The 26,278-nt window shown below is 49.8% G+C and overlaps 1 protein-coding gene across 1 annotated transcript; it reads right to left on the minus strand.

Moving 5' to 3' along the window:
* Positions 1 to 3,992: 3,992 nt before the first annotated feature.
* Positions 3,993 to 25,556, minus strand: LOC310751816 (palmitoyltransferase ZDHHC3-like). Its single transcript, XM_083591520.1, has 9 exons — positions 25,367 to 25,556; positions 23,060 to 23,148; positions 18,208 to 18,290; positions 16,154 to 16,266; positions 15,125 to 15,186; positions 13,327 to 13,447; positions 11,895 to 11,967; positions 9,966 to 10,095; positions 3,993 to 9,580 (listed from the first exon to the last, which is right to left on the minus strand). The coding sequence occupies exons 1-9, from the start codon at positions 25,537 to 25,539 to the stop codon at positions 9,489 to 9,491; spliced, it is 936 nt and encodes a 311-aa protein (XP_083447646.1). The 5' UTR covers positions 25,540 to 25,556; the 3' UTR covers positions 3,993 to 9,488.
* Between the last annotated feature and the right edge of the window lie 722 nt (positions 25,557 to 26,278).

Consider the following 26,278-nt stretch of genomic DNA (forward strand, 5'->3'; position numbering starts at 1 on the left):
AATCCTGGGAGCCCTACAGTCTGTCAGCTACACTGAGCTACATGGCGCAATGGCTTGACTCTGTCTAAGGCAGCTTCCTGTTGCAAAGTCTTGGTCTCTGACCCCATGAGCTCAGCTGGCCAAAATGCAGCCTGTTGGCCAGATGCGACCCTGAAGCAATATCATCTGCATCTTTAAGGCGGTTTCATCAAGAAGCAATGAAAAGCCGGACCTCAGCTTCCCTCGCTAGGGAAAGAAAAGCTTTCAAGCTGTAAATGAGAGCGGGAACATTCTATACTTTTGGGGTGGGGGAACCAGACACCCTTGGCCACTGGCCAAGCTGACTGCAGCCTGCTAGGAGAGGAGAGTGCAACAATATCGCCTTGTTAGATCTTGCTTTGGGCTTGGTATGCAGTGCCTCAGGAATTCCGGAGGACACACACTTCAAAATTATGTGAACCTTATGACACCCATACTATCTGTAAGGGGATGAGGTCGTGTGGCAGACTGTTGCCTATGGACCACCGTGCGGAGAACAGGCTGTGCCACAACCATCCGAAGTTTGAGAAGGCAACTCTTTTGTCTGTTAATGACTTTGCTGAGCTTACTTGGTTATGCAGGCCACTTTCCAGGCAGATGGGTTGGACCAGCCTTTAAATTTGCCAAAATGCACCAATGGAGAAGTGAAGTCAAACTGTTGGAAGGTTGCAGCACCTGCTGTGACTGCAAAGACCGATATGGGAGAGACATGTTTTGTTGCAGCTGGTGCAGATGAAGGCATATGGTATGTCTCCCGATAAGGTTATAACTGCTGCCTCCCACTTTGTTTTTGCTGCATTTGTAGCACCAAAGTGACCTCTCTGGGGTGCAAACCTGAGCAGTGTGTTATGGAGGTCCTGAGCTACCCAGATGACAAGCCATCCCCCTTCTCATCCTTGTCTCATCCTTGTAAAGACCCCAAGATCTCCTGCAACGATTTTGCAAAGTTTTTTGCAGATAAAATCACTCATATTCGGAGGGAGCTAGACACCACCGTGGGAGCAGGGCTGGGGCGGGAGAGTGCTAGAGCTCTGTCTGGTCAAGTTGCATGGAATCAATTTCAATCCGTTACCCCCGAGGATGTGGACAGGCTGCTTGGACGCGTGAAACCAACCACCTGTCTCCTTGATCCTTGCCCATCCTGGCTAATAAAAGCAAGCCGGGAAGGGCTGGGCGATGGGCTCTGCGGGGTGGTGAATGCTTCCCTCTGTGAGGGAACATTCCCAGATCCGCTGAAAGAGGCGGTCATTAAACCGCTTCTTAAAAAACCATCTTTAGACCCGGCCAGTATGGCCAACTATCGCCCAGTCTCAAATCTTCCATTCTTGGGCAAGGTGATTGAGCGCGTGGTTGCTGAACAACTCCAGGCACGCCTGGAGGATGCGGACCATTTGGATCCCTTCCAATCAGGATTCAGGCCTCATCATGGGACTGAAACTGCCTTGGTCGCGCTGGTTGATGATCTCCGGCGAGCTAGGGACAAAGGTGAGAGTTGTTTCCTAGTTCTGCTGGATCTCTCAGCGGCCTTTGATACAATCGACCATAACATCCTTCTGGACCGTCTAGAGGGGCTGGGAGCTGGGGGCACTGTTATGCAGTGGTTTCGCTCCTTCCTCCTGGGCCGTGTTCAGAAAGTGGTGGTGGGGGATGAGTGCTCAGACCCCTGGGCCCTCACTTGTGGGGTGCCTCAGGGTTCCGTCCTCTCCCCCATGCTTTTTAACATCTATATGAAGCCACTGGGAGAGATCATCAGGGGGTTTGGACTGGGTGTCCATCAATATGCAGATGATACCCAGCTCTACCTCTCTTTCAAATCAGAACCAGTGAAGGCGGTGAAAGTCCTGTGTGAGTGCCTGGAGGCAGTTGGAGGATGGATGGCGGCTAATGGATTGAGGTTGAATCCTGACAAGACAGAAGTACTGTTTTTGGGGGACAGGGGGCGGGCTGGTGTGGAGGACTCCCTGGTCCTGAATAGGGTAACTGTGCCCCTGAAGGACCAGGTGCGCAGCCTGGGAGTCATTTTGGACTCACAGCTGTCCATGGAGGCGCAGGTCAATTCTGTGTCCAGGGCAGCTGTCTACCAACTCCACCTGGTACGCAGGCTGAGACCCTACCTGCCCGCGGACTGTCTCGCCAGAGTGGTGCATGCTCTGGTTATCTCCCGCTTGGATTACTGCAATGCGCTCTACGTGGGGCTACCTTTGAAGGTGACTCGGAAACTACAACTAATCCAGAATGCGGCAGCTAGACTGGTGACTGGGAGTGGCCGCCGAGACCATATAACACCGGTCTTGAAAGACCTACATTGGCTCCCAGTACGTTTCCGAGCACAATTCAAAGTGCTGGTGTTGACCTTTAAAGCCCTAAACGGCCTCGGCCCAGTATACCTGAAGGAGCGTCTCCACCCCCATCGTTCTGCCCGGATGCTGAGGTCCAGCGCCGAGGGCCTTCTGGCGGTTCCCTCATTGCGAGAAGCAAAGCTACAGGGAACCAGGCAGAGGGCCTTCTCGGTAGTGGCGCCTGCCCTGTGGAACGCCCTCCCATCGGATGTCAAAGCGATAAATAACTACCTGACATTCAGAAGACATCTTAAGGCAGCCCTGTTCAGGGAAGTTTTTAATCTGTGATATTTTAGTGTATTTTTGGTTTTCTATGGAAGCCGCCCAGAGTGGCTGGGGAAACCCAGCCAGATGGGCGGGGTACAAATAATAAATTATTATTATTATTATTATTATTGTCAATGTGATTCAAAGGAAAGCAGAGCAATATGCTTGGCACCAGCTTGGCTGCAGGAGTTGCCGGAAGGAGGCATACCAGGCACCCTCCAACCGTCTTAGGGACTCAACTATGGATTTGTGTAGGCTTGACACCTTAGCTTTTTCTTCTCCTGAAGATGTCTTGCAAGGCACCAATACTAAGCAGGGGATATTATGGGAAATCAGAAAGAGTGACTAGATACAGGTACCTGGGGCTACTTGACATGGTAGGGACAGGGCTGGCATCAGCAGTGGTGCCCAGCCAAGTACTCAAGAATAGCAGAAGAATCCAACTGGATCAGGCCAGTGGCTCGTCTAGTCCAGCATCCTGTTCTCTCAGCAGACAAACCAGATGCTGGTGGGATACCCACAAGCAGGACCCAAGCGCAACAGCAGCTCTCTCCACATTTGTGATTCTTGGCAACTGATACAAGAGGCATATTGTCTCCAACGGTAGTGGCTGAATACAGCCACAGTGGTTGGGAGCCATCAACAGCCTGATTCTGCAAGACTGTGTCCAATCCTCTTTTTAAAGCCATCCAAGTTGGTGGCCATCACCTCTTAAGGGAGCAAATTGCAAAGTTGCATTACGTGTTGTGTAAAGAAATGCTTTCGTCTGTCCTGAATTTCCCAACGTTCACAAGTTGCCATTCCCGTCACCTCCTAATGGCAAATCCCTCTTCCTTTAAGGCGTAGCCTCCCAACGCCTGCACGGCAGCTGTTTTTGTTACTCTGCTACTTGGAGCTATGCACAGAGCAAAAATTTGGGTTCCAGGCTTTAAAATAAAAAAGGAAGGAGTCCCCAAAGGTGAGGTCCAGAAGAAGGATCGTCGCTACATCTCCTCCTCCATGTTTTCCTGCTGCCTCTTCAAATCTTCTTTCCAGACGTTCACCTCCTCCATCGCTTTTCTCTGACTCACCCAGGCGCTGAAAGGTTCCTGGGCCCATCTCCAACTCCCCAAATCTCCCAAGGCCATGGAGCTGCCGGCTCGGATTCCAGAGCCCGTACAGAGGCTGCAATTTCCACTCCTGGTCTTAGAAGGGGGGTGGGGAATCTGGGTGTGTGGGACGGGGAAGAACGCAGAAACGGTTAGCCTCTCCGGCTGAGATTTTAAAATTAAGATCGGATGAGGGCCAGGGGAACTGATTGTGCCTGCTGTGGGGGAACGCCTGAGCCACAAATAAAGAAGAAGCGCCTTCAAACAGAATTCAGTGAGAAGGGGAGGAGGAAATGTTTTTATATATAAAAAATCCTTGCAGTAAATACAAAGAGCAAATACATACAGAGATGACCCGTTATGTTATAATACTGCTAGGCTGCAACAGGGTCAGGCTCCATAGCAGCACCCCCTTTGGGCCCCCAACCCCAAAACACACATTTTTGGAGCGTGGCAACGGCCCCTGTCTGTGGCCAACCCCCCCTCCCCTCAAGCACAAATTTCTGTGGATCAGCCCTTAAATGACTGCATACTCAACAGGCAGCTGGACTCCAGCTAGCTAACACTGCACTGGAGGTGTTATGGTCCCTCCAGTTGTCGAGTTAGACCTTCGACGGCTCATTCATACATGCCAGTGAGCGCTGGGGCGCTATGGCTGCTGAGCGTGCATGGATGAGCAAGTCTGTGGCGTCAGCGACTAGGGCAAGGTCGGCCCACCTCCCCTTTCCTACAGAGAGACCATTGTTGTTGCAGCTCCACCAATCTGCTGCTGCATTATTATGTTTAAAGGCATGTTTGCATCCCCACTGCCACAGCAAAATAAGAAGAGACAGGCCGCTGGATCAATCAAAGGTCTCCTTGCCAGCGGCCTGCTCTTACAGTGGCCAGCCAGACACCTCGAGGGGAAGCCTGCAAACAGGACCTGAGTGCAATGTTCACATTCACAACTGAGAGAGCTAAGATGACTTCTTAAGAAAGCTAACTGCTCCTCTACAGACGGGGAGGTGGAGATTTCAGGAACAGGGCACCGAGCGTGAATGCACACACTGCTCCTGGGACTCTGTTTTTGACATCAAGACTGAGCGCACAGCCCCCCTCCCCCCAATCCACTCCTAGTCTCCCCTCCTTTCTTTGTTTCAGCAGCTTAATTTGAGAAGGGAGAAGAGACTTCTCGGTTGTTGTCATTGTTAAACAGTCAGGAATCTGAAGCCCTTGCCAAATCAAAGTCATCCAGAGAGCTACCCGCTGATCCCAGTCTACTTTCTGCCCGTCTCCCAGTTGTGCTTGGCCTCCATATAAGATGCCGCTCAAGCTGTGCGTAATTAAGAGACCGGGGCCACGAGAGCTGTGTTAAGATTCCAACACCACTGCAAGACACAAGCAAAGGATTCTATATCCTGAAGATGCATGCTCTTTTAGGAAAAACAACAACACGTTTCTAGACAGCAGGGGGAGGACAGGGAGGGCTTTACCTGCCAAAGTCTCACACCTGTCACCTATCAGAAGTTCAGGGTGTTGGATGGCCGGTTGAAGACTAGGCCCAGCAGAAGAAAAAAACAAAGGGATGCAAAAGCCTGGATCTTATACAGGCAACTGAAGGCAGCTTTTCCTCTGTGCCACCCAGCTGAAGAGAGCTCAGCGATGAGAGTCTGGGGTTTTGCACTAACAAAATAGAAGTTCCCAAACTGTGCGACTGGAATGAAATGATGTAACTGGAATGAAATGACCTACAATAATTTAGACTCCTAGAATCTTAAGAGTTGGAAGGGACCTTGAGGGTTATCTAGCCCGACCTCCTGCAATGCAGGAATGTTCGGAACGGCAATATATCTTTTTCGGAGGGAATCATTGCACAGGTTTTGATCTGGGCAATGGGTGGTGGAGAGACTGGAAGATTAAAGCTGCAAATTGCAATACGAGGGCAGATGAGCAAAAGTGGGGCAGGCAGCAAAGGCATGCAAAAGGGGCAGAAGAGCAGCAGCAGTGATCTCCTGGCAGCGGCACCGTCCTTGCTGGGATGGTGGCAAAGCCCGCTGCTGCCTTGCCCCAGTGTGCAGTAGTGCCACCACAACTCTGCCTCCTGTGCCCCTGCTGAGAACAGACTGACTAAATTTTACTCAAGACAGACCCACTGAAATTAATAGATCTAAGTCAGTTGTGTTCATTAATTCCAATGAGACTATTCTGAGAGTAGGGTTAGCAGAGTCTTAACTTTGGGAGCCCGATAACTTTGCAAAGAAATGAGGAGACTCCTTCAGAGCACTGGATTCCCGAGTGAGAGATATTTTCTTTCTCTCTTTTAAATCAGAAATTTGGCTATTCTCTGCAGCAATGAGGACCAGAACCTTGCTTTGAAAAAAAAGAAGCAGCAGCAAAATGTGCTCCAGTTGCCGGATTCCTTGCTCCTTGGCACCCTCTCGAGCGTGAAGATGTCAAGACCGACCGTCTGTGGGGTTTGCAAAACGAGCTGCTCATCTTTGAGATGGGCGGGCATCACATTTGGTTCAAAGGGAACAAGTGGCATCCTGTTATTAAACGAAGCATCAGTGCAAACACATCCTGAGAAAATAAATAAAGCGGCAGAACACTTAAGACTTAATCCACAGCCAGAGCTGCTTTGTCCGCAGGGCACCGGGGGCAATCAATCGCTCACCCTCCAGTTCCTGACACTTGCATCTGGGGCTGTCTAGACTTTCATTAGAGGGTAGGAAATTATCCCAATTAAATCCCAGAGACATTCTTCCCCTCCTCACCACACACACACCCCAATCGTGCCGCAGTTAGGTTCACAGCTCAAAACTTGTTTGCCAAGTCTGAGCGAAAACCACCCTGCTTTTTTAAAAAGTTGGATGGATAGCAGGGTCAGGCATCAGGGAGATAGTGGTAGAAAAAAGCCTCATTCTAGCACAGACCAGAGCACAGAGAATTAACACAGCATATAGAAAGGAGTGGGGGAATGAGAATGCTGCCGTATAGGGATGTGGCTGGACTACTACCCCCATCATTCCTTGACCATGAACCATGCTGGTTGGAGTGGATAGGATATGGAAACCAGCAACATCTGGGGGGGGGGTGTCTCACACTGACTCCCCAGGTTGTAGCACTCTGCTGAAAGTAAGGCTGCAACCTGATTTATTTTTCTAAACCAATTACTGTACGTTGTATGAGCCTGGCTAGATTTAGTTTGCCATTTAAACTTGCACATGGGTAAAAACACTTCTGAAACAGAAGGCATGCTTTGTTTTCAGACAATACACACACACAGGGCATTGTGTTAGAAGAGGCCTTCCTCTCTGCTTTTGGTTGCAATCCTGCTGCTTAGTTGCTTTACCCGTTTAGCATACTTAAAATAATATTCTATTATAACATAATATATTTTTAGCCGCCTTGAGAAGTAGAATCGAAGCCTGGGCTATAAGGCGACATAATAAATAGATAAGTACCACCCAACCCAAGGGCAGCAGTGTAGGATTAGCAAGTCGGGGGTGTGGGGGAAACACATGACACAATGGGTATCAAATGTGGCACACTTCTTGTGCTTTGAAAGGCAGTGGAGGCTGCTCCATTCAGGGGAATGGGGCACTGCCCCACAGCCCTTAGTCCGCTCTCAGCCACCCCCAGCCTGCTTGCCTTCTTACTCACAGCCGGTCCAAGGTGGGGCCCTGCCTGTGACCTTCCTCCTCCTCAGTCTCGGGAGAAGGATGGGGACAAAACTAGACTCCATTGGCTCCGCCACTCATTGGTTGCAGCTCTGCCTGTCATTGCCTCTGGCTCCGCCTCCTGCAGGGCTCCCAGATTCTTCCCTACGAGCTCTAATGGATACCAGCCACCATTTTAAGATGAGTTTCAGGGAGTAATTATTTCAGAGGGGGCCGCCACCCTCTGCTGAAGTACTAGGGGCAGGAGAATCTGCCCCCTACTAAAAAGGGCTTCTCTGGTGCTCCCCACCCCAAGAAAAATAGGTGCCAGAACTCACCATGAAGTTGCTACAGTAAGTCGCCAGGTGACTCGGGGCAGCCTTGAATAGACAGATGCCTGTTTGACAACAGCAGTGTTCACCAGCCACGGAGGTGATAAAAACTACGGCAAGCTGTTTGGTTTGGGGGTCGCCCCTGGTTCTGGTACAGGTCAAATAAATGTGCCCCACCCCCCGCCCCATTCTTTTAGATTCAGGCAGATGGCTAGGGCAGCTTGGAAGGGCCCTCGTGCAAACAGGCCCACGTGCAACAGCAGAGGCCTAGCTGGAAAGCTTAAAGCCCACTGCCGCAATACGGGAATTGGATTGAAGAAATGGAAATACTAATTTGCCCTACCCCATAGCTTGACCAACTGTGGCTAGATCTAAAAAAAAGTAGACTCACACACTGGCCAGCTTCGCTTTGGACTTGAAATGTTCATTTTGGGCCTCTCGGAAGTACGTAAAGGCAAGAAGCAGGTGGGAGGGTGCTGGCCTGCAATGTTACCCACCTGAGAGGTGCTGGAACCGCGCTCCGGTGTGCTCTGGCTGAAAAAAAGCCCTGGGCCTCCCTTTTCTCCAGTTATTGAGCAGCTCAAATGATGCTGGAAACCCAGCCTCTTAATTTCAAGGCCTCCGGGGAACCTTGGGGTGGGGGCCAATCCAGTAAAGGAAACAAGGAATCCCCCCAGCGATTAGACACAAAAATGACAGAAACCTCCTGAACACCTCCCCAAGCGGAGGATGCAGCAAGTCCCTGCGCACCACAAAGCATGATGTTCCGACTCTTATGTTTCAAGAAAGCTCAAGGAACTGCTGGGAATGTGCTGAAAGGCAACATACACACAACGCTCACAGCAAACCAGAAGGATAAGCAGAAATCCTGGATGAGGCTGGTGTAGCGTGGGGAGGTGTGGCTGCGTGCTCTTCACACCCACCTGAGCTATCCGTGGTCAAATCCACTGGAGGGCAGCCAGCCCCCGCCCTCTGAAAAAGGAAACCCCAAGGGGATGCTAATACAAGGTACTCCCTCCTCTGGGACAGCTGTTCACCATCAGCCTCCGACATGCTTTCAATCCACAGCAGAGCATCAGAGGCTGAAGCAAGTTGAAAGTGGAAGCATGTACCAAACACTGCCACCCTCGGGGCTGAAATCAGGTGAGCAAAAGCAAGGCTGGGGTCCCTAGTGGGCAGAGGTCACAGCTCTCCAGAGTAGGAGGCTAGTGCCCGCATTATTATTATTATTATTATTATTATTATTATTATTATTATTAGATAGGCCAGAGCTTGATCTCTTTGGGCAGCCTGGTAAAGGACGCAGGGCTTAAATACGGCCTTCACAGGCAAGGTGAGGCAGGAAGGAAGGAAGGAAGGGAGGGAGGGAGGGAGGAAGGAAGGAAGGAAGGAAGGAAGGAAGGAAGGAAGGAAGGGGCTCAAATTCACATGCTTCACACCAGGGTCCAAGGCGCATTAAGGGCCGCTTCTGAGAGTGATCTCTGCTGTGTGCAGCACCCCAATTCTGAGTGTTACACAGGTTGAGCCAAGAGTTCGAAATACAAGGACCTCCTGCTGAGCTCCACTTCAAGGGAGAACGTGCTCTGTTCCCATTGGGATGAAGAGCATCAACACTTATAGTACACACACAAGCACACACACACACACACAAACACTCCCCTCCCGAGGAAACCATTTCCCCACCAGGGGGAAAACGTTAGGAAACTGCAGCCACCATTGCCTCCACAGAAGGTGGCCAATGAAACTGAATGGAACCTCTGCCTCCACCAATAGAAAGAGAGCACAAAGAGAGAGCAGTCCAGGAAGTCACACGTCGTAGTTGGGCAAGTAGCTGTAGGAGGGTCCGCTGGCTGACGGAGAGCTGCAGTTGCACGGGAAGAACCAGCAGATGACGAGACCTAGGTGGTGAGAGAGGGAAGGAGGGTTGGATGCACACAGCTCATCGTGGACGCTTGCCTCTAATGCTGGGATGGGGAATCCAGCGCCCTCTGGCTGAGGATGGACTCCCGGCCCGCATCAGCCCCAACCAACATGGTCAATGGCACAGAACAATGGGAGCTGGAGCTCAGCATCTTCCAGATACAGGTGTGTGTCTGGTCCCCCAGATGTTGCTGATTTACAGCTCCCAGCCTCGCTGGCCATGCCGGCTGAGGATGATGGGACTTGTAGCACAGCAATATCTGGAGGTGCTCTCTCTGCCTAATCTAGAGGGCCGCTGGCTTCCCGGCACTGCTTTAACAGACCAGCAAGAACATACGCCAGTCATCACCACCCCAGACCTACCTCGGCCAAAGACTTCCCGCAGGAGGGCGATCTTGGGCTTCCGCGTATGCGAGACTTCCCGCCGTGCCTCTTTCAGGAGCCGGTTGCGCAGCTGCTCAATTGGGGTCTCGTCCGTGATAATGGAGACCAGCTGGGAGAAGTGATGCACATTAGGCAGTTAGGGGGTGGCCAGGATATGTTTTGAGACACACACACACAAGCACTTGTGTCTGTCTTTTGATCCATGCGATACTACCATTCCCTTTCTCCTAATAGCACCACCACCAGTGCATCTTTTTGGGGGGAAGGTTATCCTTGGCACCTCAGGAGGTGCTGGGCAAAATCTGAAAGCTTGCCCACCTGTCCCCCCTAGTCCCTGAACAACACCCTGTGATAGCTGTGATGCTGCATTGCTCTCTATTTGTATGCCACTTTCCTACAGTTAAACCTTGTTCAAGGCGGCTTACAACTAGGGCCGGGTGAGATATCAATATATTGTCCAAAACCAGTTTGAAGTCCATATCGTGATAACGGTTCCATAATTTATTTTTTTAAATGAAAAACAAACATTATTATTTACAACGCATGTACAACCACACAATTACATCAACTCAAATACCGATAATACAAAAATACAAACATAAATGCTACACCTATGTGACTCTCATAATTTTTGACCTGGCAATATATCACAAATCTTGATGTGTGTGTGGGTGCTATGAAAAATCACGATGCAGGAAAAATTGTGAAGCCAGCCAATGACTCTACATAGCTCCATCCTAATTTCAGACATTGTGATGTATCAATATATTGCGATGTTTAGCTGGTGATATATCACAATGCTGAAATCCAGATATCGCTCAGCCCGACTTGCAACCTCAAAAAACGTACATAATTCACTCTAACAGTTACCAAAACGTAACAAAATTTAGCCACAAACAATAAAGCAATGGAAACATCTCAATAAATATGTAAGCCTGATGTGCATGATTCACAGTAAGATCTAACAAGACCTTGGGAAACCACTGCTGTTCACAGCAGAGAGGACCCAACCTGCAAAAAGCTGCACCCTATACTCAGTGGGGCTCATAGCTCAATGGTACAGCACACTGCTTGGCATGCAGAAGTCGCCCCCACCCTCCCCAGTTCCAACGTACAGCGACAACCCCTGCCAAGGCCGTAAAGAGCCACTGCCAATTAAAAGAGGCCACCCTGGGCTGCGCAGTCCACTGATTGGACACTTTACAAGGCAGCTCCATGCAGCTGTTGATATTTGATAGTGTCTGTGCCATGGACACGGTTTCTCTTCTAGTCCTCTGCAGGAAAACCAGCACCAGCAACTGGAAGAAGGCTGGGGGAAAGGTCCTTGCCACTGCTGCCCTCCCCAGCATCTCCCTTTTGCTGCCGTTAAATCTTCTCCAGAGGAGAGATGAGGGAGCCAGCGGTACGCCTAGTGAGAAGACCCCTCCCTCTCTGAACTGTGTCTTAGTCAGGCTGCTGAGGTTCCTTGGAGTGGAATCAGCCCAGCGCCAGCAGCTGGAACTTAATTGCTTGTAAAATAAAATATTAAAAAATTGCTCTGTGCTGGCATATTCAAGTCTAGATTATTTCTAGTATTGAATCCATTCCAATGTTGTTAAATTGCTGCTTTCTTTAAACTGGCTTCAATTTATGGGTGCATTTTGACAACCGCTTTCTCTCCCACCCTACAAAGTTTTGCGTTTTGCTAATAAGTGTTGTAGCCACACTGGGCCCAGCTCACTATGGAAAGGCGACATATAAATAAACTATTTTTAAAAAATCTATTGATTTGGAACCATTTGTAAAAAAATAATTGGTTGGGGGGGGCGTTGCTGTTGTTTTTAACAAATGGCTGACAAACTAAAAAGGTTGCCAAACAATTAAAAAACCAAGTCCCCCCCCCCCCCCGCTGCAAGCCTTAAAACCTACCTGGTCATAAAATATGACTGTGACAAAGAGGCCAAAGAGGATGGATTCTATCAGCAAGATGATGCGGTGAGCGCTGGAAGGAGGAAAGGGGAAAGTACAGTCAGTCTGTTAACTAGGAACACTACTACTCCAACTTGTGTTTCCGGAGGGGCAGCAGAGCACACGGGACTATTTTTTAAAATAGGGCTGAGCTGTGTTTGTGTACCAGGCACCTCCAAACATCTATTCCCCTCACAGAGCTACAATTCCCAGAGTTCCACGGGAAGAGGGATTACTTGTTAATCCACTCTGGGAACTGTAGCTCTGTGAAGGGGTGGAGAGGTGCCTCCAAACAGATCTCCGCACCCATAACAAATGAGTTCCCAGGATTCTTTGGGGGGAAGCGTGACTATTTAAAGTGGTATGATACTGCTCTAAATGCAGAGTGCAGATGGGGCCTACATTAAAGGTAAAGGTACCCCTGCCCGTACGGGCCAGTCGTGTCTGACTCTAGGGTTGTGCGCCCATCTCACTTAAGAGGCCGAGGGCCAGCGCTGTCCGGAGACACTTCCGGGTCACGTGGCCAGCGTGACAAGCTGCATCTGGCGAGCCAGCAGCAGCGCAGCACACGGAAACGCCGTTTACCTTCCCGCTATAAAGCGGTACCTATTTATCTACTTGCACTTAAGGGTGCTTTCGAACTGCTAGGTGGGCGGGAGCTGGGACCGAAAGATGGGAGCGCACCCCGCCGCAGGGATTCGAACCACCGACCATGCGATCGGCAAGCCCTAGGCGCTGAGGTTTTACCCACAGCGCCACCCGCATCCCTTGGGGCCTACATTAGGCATGCCTAATTAACTGGAGAACTCGAACGTGGTATAACCCATTCTTTCCATTTCTTCTCCACATGAAATTGTTCTAACGTTGATGCCTTCGCTGCTTAAATCGCTTCGAGGTCACGTTCGCAGGAAGCGATTCAGAAGTGAAACAGAATAAATAGCCCGTGGCAGCAGGGGAATGTGGCCCTCGACGGGAGGGGGGGAGCCTTCCCCCACCCCCACGACTGTGGACAGAGAGACCCTAAGCAGGAGGAAGCAGGCGAGGAGGCTGCGGGGGTTGGACAAAGGGACAACGCCCTACCTCGGCTGCTCCCATTTTCCAAAGAGAGAGGGGGAGAGGGAGGGAGGGTGTGCTGCTCATTTATAGAAAAGCCAGCATGGAGCTTCCTCCCCTCCCCTTGGCATTCAGCCAAAGCTCTGGAGCTCCAGCTGTTCTTGGCAAGAACTGTGTGACATGGCAATTTCTTTTCTTTTCTTTGTCTTTCTTATTATTATTTTTGTTTTTGCAAAAGGCCAAACTGAGGCATCTACAGGGTCTCTGGAACTCTCCCTGCCCCAGCAACCGGGGGGGGGGGATTCTTAGCTTGGTGGCAGGAGGAGGAAGTGGGACTCACATTTGGATGCGATTGTTGGAAACGCCTCCTTCGGCTCCTTCGGCCTTCCCGGCTGAGCTCTTGTCCGTGGGCCAAAGCCAGGTGGTCAAGACCAGCCCCATGGCGTAAAGGCTGGCTAAGCCTGTGGCCGGGAGAACCAGGTCAGCGAAGGCCAAGAGGGAGAGGAAACACGAAAAGAAAAAAGGGTTATCAACGCAGGCATTGTGCATTTCATCATTCCCTCGGGGATACATGTCATAAATCCCCAAGTATGGTCAGGACAGAGCTGAAGCTTGAAAGGGTTTTTTGGGTGGGGAGGGAGGCTTTCTGCTCAACTTCCAGATGCCTTAGAAGACCAACTTTTGAAAAACTTCTAGCTTGCAAGAACAGGAGATAAAGGAGACAGTGAATAGGAATGAGGGGTTAATCCAAATCCTTTACAGCAGGGGTGGGGAGTGGGGGTTCATTTTATTTTGGTCTGGAGTCACATTCTCCTGGGAGCAATCTGTCAGGGGCTGTATTCTGGTGGTTGGGTGGGACCACTCCAACTTAATACAGTGGTACCTCTGGATGTGAACAGGATCCGTTCCGGAGCCCCGTTCGCATCCTGAAGCGAACGCAACCCGCGTCTGCACATGCTGCGATTCGCCGCTTCCGCATGCGACGGCATTTTGAGTGTCTGCACATGCGGCGAAACCCGGAAGTAACGCTCTCCATTACTTCTGGGTCGCCGCGGAGCGCGATCCAAAAATATTCATCCCAAAGCTACTTCAACCCGAGGTATGACTCTAACATTTTTATTCTTTCTATGCCGCCCATCTGACTGGGTTGCCCCAGCCACTCTGGGTGGCTCCCAACAAAGTATTAAAAACACAATGGAACATCAAAAGTTAAAAATGTCCTCTCCCTCTGGCTCCCCTGGCTCCTTCTCCTGACACCCATCTCCCCGCCCTCTCTTGACACCATGCTCTTCCTCCCCAGACAGAAGTCTACCAGGGAGGAACAGGCTGCTATTGCCAGAGGTCTGAACTGATAAGAGGGCTTCTGACATCAGGCCAAGGGTCAGGGTTGCTCTGGTCCAATATTGCTTATCCCTGCTCTACACAAAATGTTAAGTTTTGATAAGTCAAGAGAGGAAAGTGTTATTTTGTCTTGGAAGGGAGCTCTAGACCTAGATGGGGAGGTCAGGCATTGACAGGAGGCAGCCTGGCAAAGGAGCAAAGGGGTAGGAAAGCAGAATGAGCAGAGTGGCTGGAGGAAGCAATGAACCTAGATGACCCTTCCAACTCTTCTATGATTAAGTGATTCTATGAACCACTCGGTTGGTGGGAGGTGAGTTGGGAGCAACGAAGGACATTAAAAGTTAAGCAGGTAAACAAGCAAACAAGGACTCTCAGCCCTCAAAGAGACAAAGAAACTTGTCAGAAGCTGAGAACAATTCCAAGTTTTACAGTGAGGAGGAAGAGGAAGACTGCCTGCCTTGGAGAAGAGCAGCCCCTAGTGGGGAAAGACAGGGATCGCAGCTTTGATTTCAGAGATTAACCAGAAGGGACATCTAATAAACTGGGCTGGATCGACTTCAGTCGCCACAATCCCTCAGTCCCCAGTGCTCTTCGGACAGGAATGAGGGCAGCTCAACCAACAAACGCAACCTTAAACCCTCATTTTTTTGTTCTAGGGAGGTAATGAAGGGGCCCATGGGGCAGTGGGGCATTAAGCAGGGAGGTAAATTGCTACCCACAATGTCCTAGGACCCACCCCACCCTCCACAGGAAATCCCCCCCCCAAACCACAGCCCGGTAGCACGTTCCCGACATACCTGTATAGAAGAGAAACTGGATGAAGTATTTCTGGTTCAGTTCCCCCACGCAGTTGTTGATCCTACGAAGAGAGCGTTCGGGCATGTTAGAAAGAAAACTGGACAACTAGGAACGAGATGAAGCTGTCAAGTGGCTTCTCTCGAGTTTCTCCAATCTTCAGTTCAGCTCTCTACATTTCCACATCAGTTTGCAATTAAAAAAAAAAATCTCATGGAAATTCATCAGCGTTTTTCTGTGAATTTCTCCTACCATACACATTTGTATATGGAATTTTCCCCCAATACAGTCATTTCTGCAAAGCAATATTGACTAATATAATGCGTTCTGTATGTAATTTTCACTAACATGTGGATTTGCATGCACACATTAGTACATTCATTTTTACACACGTTACCCAGCCGAGAGAACTTTAAATGCCTGCTGGGCACTTTTCCATTCCTTTCAGTTTAGGTGGATAATTGAGCATCCATCTTTCTTCAACAGCCAGCCCATTTCTGATTTTAACTTTTTATATGGATTTTATCGTATGGTTTCATGGACAATTGTCATAAACCACTCTACTGTTGTTGCTGTTATTGAATAGTGGTAGATAAATATATTTCTAACAAATAGGTAATTAACCTGCATGCAAAATTTGGAGAAGTGTGGATTTCTTTTTTATTGTTTTTGGGGGTTTTTTGTTTTTTTAAATATAGCGTGAATTTCGAAGGATGGTTGTGTTTTGGTTCACAAATCATTTCAGAAAATGGGAATTGGGGAGGTTCGCCTTCATATGCAAACTGAACCACATTCCTCCCCACCCCCACTCCCTGGGGACAACAGCTCACGTTAAAATTTAAAAGGGTGGTTCTTCTGGTTCCCAAAGATGAGATGGGGTTGGGGAGGCTGATGCTGTCTCACTGGGTCCGTCATAACACTGACTGAGATGGGAAGCCCTCTTCTCTGGGGAGGAAGCAAGGGGAGCAAAAGGCACCATCGAACCCTGACACACACAGATCAAGGCAGGCCCTCCATAGCAGGATCCTCACCAAGGGCAGTGGTGGTCCATGCGGCGCACGCAGCGATGGCAGACGCGGCAGTGGTGCGCCCGGGGCGGCCGGTATGTCTCACAGCGGTTACACACTGTCCAGTCCTCATTGCTCTAGGGAGGCAAAGAAAAGGATGGCAGAGGAACCAAAAGGTGTTTGTCACCTGCTCTGCTTCTGTTTCTGATGGTGCTTGAGCTTGCTTTCACTTCCTCCCTCCCATTCCATTTTTCCTTGCCTGACATATTCTTTTTGGACAGAAGCCCAAGGGCAGGGGCCACCTTCATGCTGATTTTTGTAAGCCGCTCAGAGAGCCTTTTGGGTTAAAGTGCAGGGTACAAATGCAAGAAACCATCAAATGGAATTAACACTGCCTCCCTCAGTTCACTACAGTTCATCTGCACACAAGGGGTCTAAGTTCTGAGAGGTTAAACCTTTGTCTGGACTGGACTGCTGCAGACTGAACGTCATAAGAACCTATGAAGAGCCCTGCTGAATCAGGCTCAAATCCCATCTAGCCTAAAATCCTGTTCCCTCTCAGGGCTGACTCCAGGGCTGGTTCCATCGGTGGGCTCTGTCAGCCTTCCCCTGCCATGAAAGCACTGCTCCGAGAAGCACCAGGAGGCTGGATTCAGCCACCCTTTTAATTTCACACCATGCCCCCGAGCTAAAGCTGCACCTGGGGCATTGTGGGAAATTTAAAAGGTCAGCAAGCCACAGGCTCCCTGCACTGTTTGCAATTGTCTATAGAAAGCAATCCTGTGAGTTGTATATATAAAGCATAAACACGGGAGCTGCGTATATAAAGCAAGACTGTGGGATGGAGGGGTGATCTGAGTCAGAGTCCCAGAAACTCTGCTCCGTTGGAGACCACAAGAGGAGAAGCAGCCGGAATCTATTACTGTTGCTCTTTGGTGCCCTTCTATTGAAGATGTTGTTTCAGTAATTTTATATTTGTTGTTGATGTAGTTTTACCACTGTAAACTGCTCCGTATATTACAGGAGACCTTGCCCTGGGTCTGTGAGCCACCATTTTGTGATTCCCACAATGCCCTTGGGGGCGTCACCATTTTGGATTTCCAGCAAATAATCCTGGGAGCTGTGGTTTGTTAAGGATGCTGTGAGTTGTTACAAGGTCCCTCTCCCCCTCGCAGAGCTACCCTTCCTGGAGTAGCTTAACAGTCAATCCCTCTTCCCAAGGAACTCTGGGAACTGTAGCTCTGTGGACAGAATAGAAGCCCCCTAAGGACTTTCAGTTCCCTTGACAAACTACAATCCCCATGATTCTTTAAGGGAATCCATGATAGTTTAAAGTGGTAGGATTGTGCTTTGAACACAGTGCCGATGGGGAAGCCTGCATGCCTTGCATTCACAGCAGACAAGGTGCTTACCTCTCCAGCAGCTTGTCAGAATGCAAGGTAAAGGTAAAGGGACCCTTGACCATTAGGTCCAGTCATGACCGACTCTGGGGTTGCGGCGCTCATCTTGCTTTATTGGCCAAGGGAGCCGGTGTATAGCTTCCGGGTCATGTGGCCAGCATGACTAAGCCGCTTCTGGAGAACCAGAGCAGTGCATGGAAACGCCATTTACCTTCCTGCCGGAGCAGTACCTATTTATCTACTTGCACTTTGACGTGCTTTCGAACTGCTAGGTTGGCAGGAGTAGGGACCGAGCAACGGGAGCTCACCCCGTTGCAGGGATTTGAACTGCCGACCTTCTGATCGGCAAGTCCTAGGCTCTGTGGTTTAACCCACAGCGCCACCTGCATCCCTGAATGCAAGGTAGCTGCAGAGAATTAAAGTAACTAGCTGCAGCTAGATGGTGTTGAGCTTGACGAATCACTGGGCTAAGGCAGGTATGAGGAGCGTGCAGCTGGAACACAGCATTGCTGGTCCATAACTCCTGCCATTCCTGACCCTGGTTATGCTGGTCGAGGCCAGTGGGAGCTGGGAATCCAGCCCCCATCTGGAGGGCCACAGGTTCCCCACCCCTAGGCTACAGGCAAGGCAGCTTCACATTCCCCTCTCCCCAGGTACAGACTCCTTGCAACAACTCACCCGACTGTTCTTGTGCGATCCGCCACTGCCGCTACTCCGCAAGTCAGAGAAGTCAATGGCTGTATCTGGGAGCGGGACCATGCCTGAAAGAGAGCCACAGGCAAGGCTGGGTGTGAGCATGTCAAATCTAATTGATTTTTTGATTTTTTTATGGTGGGGAGCTGTTTCATAAAGGACAAGGCTATTGGTGGCTACCAGACTTGATGGCTATGTTCTGCCATCACTGTCAGAGACAGTAGAGGCGGCGTCCGCGTCCCCCACACTTATGCAGGGGTTACGTTTCGCACCCCCGCACAAGTACGTGACATCATGTAAAGGGGGGGGCGCCCTCTAAACACCTTTTAAATGCCCTTTCTGCTGCTTTCTCTTCAATCCAGACCAAGAATACTGAGTCCAAAAATATCCACAAGGAGAACTGAAGTTCTGGGGTCGGCAGAAGACCGCACAGGAAAGCTGCTGCGCTGCCCCACACGCCGGCTGTTAGTGAGTTGTGACTGTTAAAGTGGTTTATGAGTGTTTTAAGTACAAGGTGTGAATATGGCCTCAGGCTAACATTGTTGCTGTGAGGATACAAGGTGTGGGGGACCAAATGTGCCACCCTGAACTCCTTGGGGGAAAAGAACAGATTAAAAAGTAATGAAAGAACGTTATTTTTTAAAAAGGCTCAGAACAGACAGACAGGAGACAGCCTGATGAAGAAATTAAGAAATTAACTTCACACCCATTTACTTATGCTCTTCCTCCAACCTCCCCCTGTTATCTACCATTCCTTTCGTCTTTGTTTAGTGGGTGTAAATACATGCATGCACTAATCGCATTTACCCACCAATAGGCCTCATGGGGATCCCACTGAGTTGTGCTGCAGGGCTGGGGAGCCTGCAGCCCTCCAGGTGTTGCTGGACTCCAGTTCCCATCGTGTTGGCTGGGGCTGATGGGAATTGGAGTCCAGGTTCCCAGCCCTGGGGTACTAATTACTTCCAGCATGGCGTTTTTTTCTGCAGAGAAAAAAAGTTAACTTTCTCGTTTCAGTTTTTGCGGTTCTTATCTCAGCAACAAAAAGCTGTTTTAAATGTCCAAAAAAATCCTTTTTGTGTGTGTGCTTCTCCACTGCCAGTTGACCAAGTCTGCATCAATCATTGGCTCCTTTTTTATCCCTTTAATAGCTGCCATATTTAGGAATGGAACCTCCAGGTTTACCTCTGAGCATCTGATGCTTGGGACAAACAGGCAAAAGTGGCTTTTACCCCTCATGCCCTGCTTATGAGTTTTCCTGGAGTGAATGATTGCTCACTACTGGAGCGATGGACTAGATAGATCTTAGTTTTGACCCAGCAAGGAAATTCTTTTATTTTTAAGCAAACAAATCACAGAAAAATCTGAATGTGCATGGAAGGATCAAGAGAACAGAGCTGTTCTCCTTCTCCCTCCCACCCTGCAAAAGTATATCATGAACTAAATAAACTCCAAGAAACGGGAACAGAATGAACTTCTAACAATGATGCAGGCACATTACTCAATCGAGATGTTCCAGCTCTCAGTGACGCCAACAAAGGCACATTTGCTCAATAAATATTTTGATTTTGCATTTGGAGAGACAGAGAGAGAAAAGATGAAATGTGCAGAGCAGGCTGATTAATTTCAAATATGCCACTTCAGCTTTCTGTCCCAAATGCCACTGGCAAAAGATGATCAAGGACTTCGCTTTTGCTGATCCCATAATAAACACTCGCAAAGATCCACAGGCCCAAGGGCCCTCTTCCAGGGTAAGATGACACCTTCAAGGAAGCCAAGGCAACGACCTTCAGCAGGATCCGGGCAAGCAGTTGCGGAAAAACAACACCCGGCAAAGGAAAGCTGGGCAGCTCCAGTTTCTGCAGCTGCTTTGCTTGGATATGCTAAAAAGGCAGCAACACAGATTGGGGGGGGTGCAGCAGCCTGGCAATAGGTGTGGCCTAAAGTGTGCCCCACTGAGGATTAGAATACAGCTCCTAACACAGAGAGAGACCCAGGAATCTCCACTTTCATGGTTCCAAAAAGAATGACTCTAAAGCCCTTCTGTTTGCAAGGGTGGGGGACACCAAGCAGCTGTTTATTATTCTGCAAAAGGTACTGAAATAGGAAGGAGGGGCTGGGGAAGAAGGCACCTAATGGCGAATGGGACGCCTTGTTGAATCAGACACGGGTCCGTCTAGTCCAGCATTCTCTCTTTCACAGAGGCCAGCCAACTCGTAAATAGCACAATAAAAAGTGCTCCATCTAGTCCAGTCTCCTGTTTCCACAGTGGCCAACCAGATGCCACTGGGAAGCCTGGCAGCAGGACCTGAGCACAAGGACACTCTCCTCTCCTGGGGCTTCCAGCAACTGGTATTCGGAAGAGGAAGCCCATCCCTTGCTTTGTTCCCAGTATCAGATCAGAGGTGCTGCTGGTGTCACGTTGCAGCTGACATCTGAGGCCAGGAGAGCACACAGTTCCCATCACTGCACTTGCTCTGCAGCCTTCATCAGTGTCCTCTGCCACCAGGAAGCTGCCCAGCTGTTTAGGTGAAGAGATGTTCCCTCCATCCTGCCCCCAAAGACCTAAATGTAAGGTTCTACGTTCTCATTCAGGGGTGCCAGCCTGTTGCGCTTTGCCTGCCTGGGTACTCAGCACAGCAGCAACACAGGCTGGAGGGTCAGGGTGGGGTTGCAGTCATAAAATTCTGAAACCTGGTAAGTGATGCTGGGCTGCAGAGACAGAACAAAGATCTCCTGAAGCCCAACAACCTCCTTGTCTGAGCTGATATGGTCTTTAACCATAAAGACAGTAATTCTGGGGAGTCTCGATGTCAATGCCACATCCGCCTTATCTGGTCCAGCTCAGGAATTCATGGCTGCCATGGCAACCACGGGATGTCTCAAAACATTACGCAGCCAGTGTATGTTGCAAATCGTACTCTCGATCTGGTCTTTGCTAGAGTGGGTTGAGGGGGGGGGGAGTGTCCAGGCTGACATGGACACATCAGTCTCTAGTGAGATTTGGATTGACTGTGACTGACATTCCCTCATTAGGAAGGTCTGCCTGCCCCCAGGTACTTATGGAATCCAAGGGATTCCTGAAGGCTCAGGGGGATTTTCCAGACATGGCTGGCGCTTTGATCGAGGCCCTGGTCCTGTTATGGAATTGCAGAATGGCAAAGGCAAACAAGCACAGTGACTCCTGAGCCACGGGACATTCCTGTACTGCTGAGAAGTTGCCCGTTTATGAAACGCCTTCCCAAGGAAAGTATGTCATGTAGACACTGCATTCTTTTCAGACCAGGCTTTCCATTTGCACAGGTATTTTAAATGATTTTGTTCTTAGCTAGTTGGGTGATTTTATTCCTCTTAATCTTATTGCATCATTGGCTGCTTTCATTTTCTTTTTTTATTTGCATACTGCTCCAAAATCCGATTTTGGATAAAAGGCAGTTTAATTTTTTTAAATAAATAAATAAATCTCTTTCCTCCCCGTATTATTTGTCTGAAGCTGAAAGTGCACATATACTTGTGAGGGAATTCCTATTAGCCATAGTGGGGCATTATTTCCAAGCACACAGGATTGTACTTCAAATCATTTTTGAAATGCCATTTAAGCTTGTGGCCAATATTAACCCATTTTGGGACAGCGAGTCCCAAACCTCTAACCGTGTTCTGGTTAGAGAAAGTGTGCACAGCGGAGGCCGGTCCATCCAGGGCAATTGGGACGAAGCTGGGCAGTGGGGGGGGGGGAAGGCTGGGATGCCCAGACAACAAGACCCCCCTCTCAGGCCTTGCTGATGTGGTCCAAAGCAAAGCAAAACATTTGGCCCCAGCTTGACTGCAGGAGTTGCCAGAAGGAGGCATACAAGGCGCCATTTAACAGTATTAGGATCTCCACTCTGGATTTGTGTAGCTTTACTCCTCAGCCTTTCTTGGGCTCCATGATCACTGCAGATGGTGACAGCAGTCACGAAATTAAAAGACGCCTGCTTCTTGGGAGAAAAGCAATGACAAACCTAGACAGCATCCTAAAAAGCAGAGATATCACCTTGCCAACAAAGGTCCAAATAGTTAAAGCTATGGTTTTCCCAGTAGTGATGTATGGAAGTTAGAGCTGGACCATAAAGAAGGATGATCGCCGAAGAATTGATGCTTTTGAATTATGGTGTTGGAAGAGACTCTTGAGAGTCCCATGGACTGCAAGAAGATCAAACCTCTCCATTCTTAAGGAAATCTGCCCTGAGTGCTCACTGGAAGGACAGATCATGAAGCTGAGGCTCCAGTACTTTGGCCACCTCATGAGAAGAGAAGACTCCCTGGAAACGACCCTGATGTTGGGAAAGATGGAGGGCACAAGGAGAAGGGGACGACGGAGGACAAGATGGTTGGATAGTGTTCTCGAAGCTACCAGCATGAGTTTGACCAAACTGCGGGAGGCAGTGGAAGACAGGAGTGCCTGGTGTGCTCTGATCCATGAGGTCACGATGAGTCGGACACGACTAAACGACTAAACAACAACTCCTCAGCCTTTTCCTTTCGCAAAGATGGTTCCGCAAGGCAGCAGGTATGGACTGATCCTCAAGGCCCCACCAGCCTCAGCTTGTCCTTGGCCAGCTCCCACCAACCTGCCTACTTGCAGTCCATTACGGCCGGTCAGCCCTCTCCTCCTTAGTCTCAATGTTGCCCTTCAAGAACTCAGTAGGAAGGAGGAGGATGGGAGAAAACTAGAATAAGCTGGCTCTAGCTCTGGCTGTTGTAGGACCCTCTGCCTTTTGTCCTACCAACCTCCACTGAGAGAGAGCAAAGCATGGAAGCTGATGACACAGGGCCCAGGTAAGGGGTGAAGGTGGCTTACCTGGGTCGGCAAAGACAGCCCGCGTGTGACAGGCCAAGAGCATCACGACAATGAAGTTGAACGCCACGGCATGGAACGGACACCAGAGGCTGTGACAAATGGAAGCAGTGAGGTCATCAGCATCTCGCAAACTTTCTTTCTTTTTCTCTCCCCCCCCCCTTCCCCTTTCCCAACAGCTTTTCCAGGAGGCTAACTCAGTGAAATACGAGAGCCCATTCCATCCCTGCGTCATCATAATCATCCCCAAAAACTCGTTATTATCCGGTTGCAAACAATGCATTCTGACAGCCAAGCAGGGATCATCTTACTAATGCAGCAAGTCTTGGATTACTTTGTGCATGAAAGGGAGCATATTCACATTTTATTACGGCTGGGACCCAAAAGGCCCCCCATGATTGCACATACTCAGTGGAGGTTTTTTATGTTGTTCTTTTGTGTTTTTAATACTCCCCACTTTCGAAGGGTGGCATTGGGGGTGTAAAGGAGAAGGAAAACATTGTTTCAGAATTCCAAACGTTACTACTGATCCTGGCCTATAAATAACTGACTCTGCATGGTTTCTTGGAAGTAAAAGCCCATGTTTTTCAATCTTTACTCCTTAGTGTGTGTGTTTAGGATCACAGCCGAAATTAGCTAAACTGCGGGAGATAAAAAAAGGTGGGCACCAGGTAAGAAAAAAGGCATGCTCAGGACCTGTAAGAGAATCCATGTACCCAAACATAGCAGACACGCTGAACTGGACCAGGTGTATGTCTCTAGCCCAACATCCATTTACCAGCCAGGCAAATGCTTCATGAAAGACCACCACCAAGGTCTGAAGGATACAGCCTTTTCTCTATTGTAATCTCCCAGTGTTAAGGGACGCGGGTGGCGCTGTGGTCTAAACCACAGAGCCTAGGGCTTGCTGATCAGGAGGTTGGCGGTTCGAATCCCTGTGACGGGGTGAGCTCCCATTGCTCAGTCCCTGCTCCTGCCCACCTAGCAGTTCGAAAGCATGTCAAAGTGCAAGTAGATAAATAGGTACCACTCCAGCGGGAAGGTAAACGGCTTTTTTGTGCGCTGCTCTGGTTTGCCAGCAGCGGCTTAGTCATGCTGGCCACATGACCCGGAAGCTGTCTGCAGACAAACGCCGGCTCCCTCGGCTTATAGAGTAAGATAAGCGCGCAACCCCAGAGTCGTCCACGACTGTACCTAATGGTCAGGGGTACCTTTACCTTTTAATCTCCCAGTGACAAGTATTCAGTGGTAGACTTCCTCAAACATACAGGTTCTGCATAACCATTATTATGTCTATTTAACTAACAGACGTTAAAGGACTCCTCCTCCATGACTGTGCCCTGTGCTGGCACCCAGAAAAATATATGCACTAAAGTAAAGAATGTACATCTATTAAACAACAACAAAAAGTAAGGCTGCAGTCTTCTACCTACTTATCCAGGAGCAAGTCCCACTAGGGCAGGGCTGCCTTATAATAATAATTTATTATTTGTACCCCACCCATCTGGCTGGGTTTCCCCAGCCACTCTGGGCAGCTTCCAACAAAGATTAAAAATACATTAAAATGTCACACATTAAAAACTTCCCTGAACAGGGCTGCCTTCAGATGTCTTCTAAATGTCAGGTAGTTGTTTATCTCTTTGACATCTGATGGGAGGACATTCCACAGGGTAAGGAATCCAGAATCCACCAAGAGACAATACTTATATTAGAATCAACCAAAATGTCACAAAAGAGTGAGCAAGGTTTTAGCCCACCAGCTTTCTTCATCAGGCCAGTTGTTGCACAAAGCAGAACTTGGAGAAGTAAGGGGGGGGGAGGCAATTAGGTTGGATGTTGGCTCCATGAGTATCCAGCCTCATTTTTGTAGTTATTCACTACCCCACTCCTGAAATTACCGAAACCGATGCAGAGCTCTGGAGCAGGTGAAGGCTTGCTCACTGGCATTTTGTGTCGGCTGGGTTGATCCTAAGCAAAATACTGGTGAAGGGCAGGAAACACGTCCAATGACAGCAGCAGCAACATTATGGCTCGAGGTAGATTCTGAAACTTTCCCCATTTTTTTTCTTTCAAGAAAACTCTGAGAAAGCAGCTCTGAGCATGTGCAGAGTACAGAACCTGCGACCTCCTCCTGCCCCTGAGCTACGGCCCTTCTCCGGCATCGCTTCTTTCCTTTCCCCCATCACCGGGGGGCAAGGAAACCGCTGACAGGGGGAGGAACAAAACCGAGCCATCCCAAGGGCACCGTGCCCCTGAGCGTGTGCAGAGCAAAGGGGGTGAGACCTTCCCTGCGGGGCTGGCGCGCCCTACCTGCCCCGGAAGCCCGGCTGGAGCAGGACATGCTCCAGGATGACGTAGTCGGCGTAGCCCACACTGAGGTACGTAAGCAGCAGGCAAAGGACCCCGCACGGGTCCGCCCGACACCGCCCCTTCCCGCAGCACCAGCACCGGCACCGACCCCCGGCCGCCACCGCCGCACCCATGGCAACCCCCGGCAGGCACTTCCGGCGCCGCCTCCTCCCCGCCCGCCAGCCAATCGCAGATCGGGAGAGGGGAGGGGCCGCGGAAGCCGAGGGCGCCGCCGGGCCAGCGTCTCCCTCGCGCTCCTGTTGCCATGGAGACGCGGCCTGGCAGAGGCAGCCGCAGCCCTCTCCAACCTTTTCTTTTGTGCCGGGGGGGGGGGGGCGGCTCCGCCCGCACCTCAGTTTGGGGACGGGCGCGCGGCGTGCGGAGGGGCACCGAAGGCCGAGCAGGCCTTTGAGGTCCAAAAATCTGGGAAATGAAATCAACAACAACAAGCAGAGGCTGGATGGCCATCTGCCATGGATGCTTCAGCTGCGATACCTGCATTGCAGGGGGTTGGACTAGATGACCCTCGGGGTCCCTTCCGACTCTACAAGTCTCTAAGAAGAAGAAAAAACAATGGTGTTGGAGGGTATGGAGTTATGTGACCCCGGAGCCAAGGGGATAAGTAACTATGCAAGCTTTAGGAGACATCTGAAGGAAGCCCTGTACAGGGAAGTTGTTTGATGTTTAATGTTTTATTATGCTTTTATATATGTGGGAAGCCACCCAGAGTGGCTGGGGCAACCCAGTCAGATGGGTGGGGTATAAATAATAAAAGGATGATGATGATGGTATAGGACGTTCCCATTTTCAACAGAGAATTGTTGGAGGGTGTGCAGTGTGCCATGGCGTCCAGATTGTGGCTGGTGTCACCTG

Source organism: Podarcis filfolensis (genome assembly GCF_964270895.1).
Source record: "Podarcis filfolensis genome assembly, chromosome: 16".
NCBI classification, from domain to species: Eukaryota; Metazoa; Chordata; class Lepidosauria; order Squamata; family Lacertidae; genus Podarcis; species Podarcis filfolensis.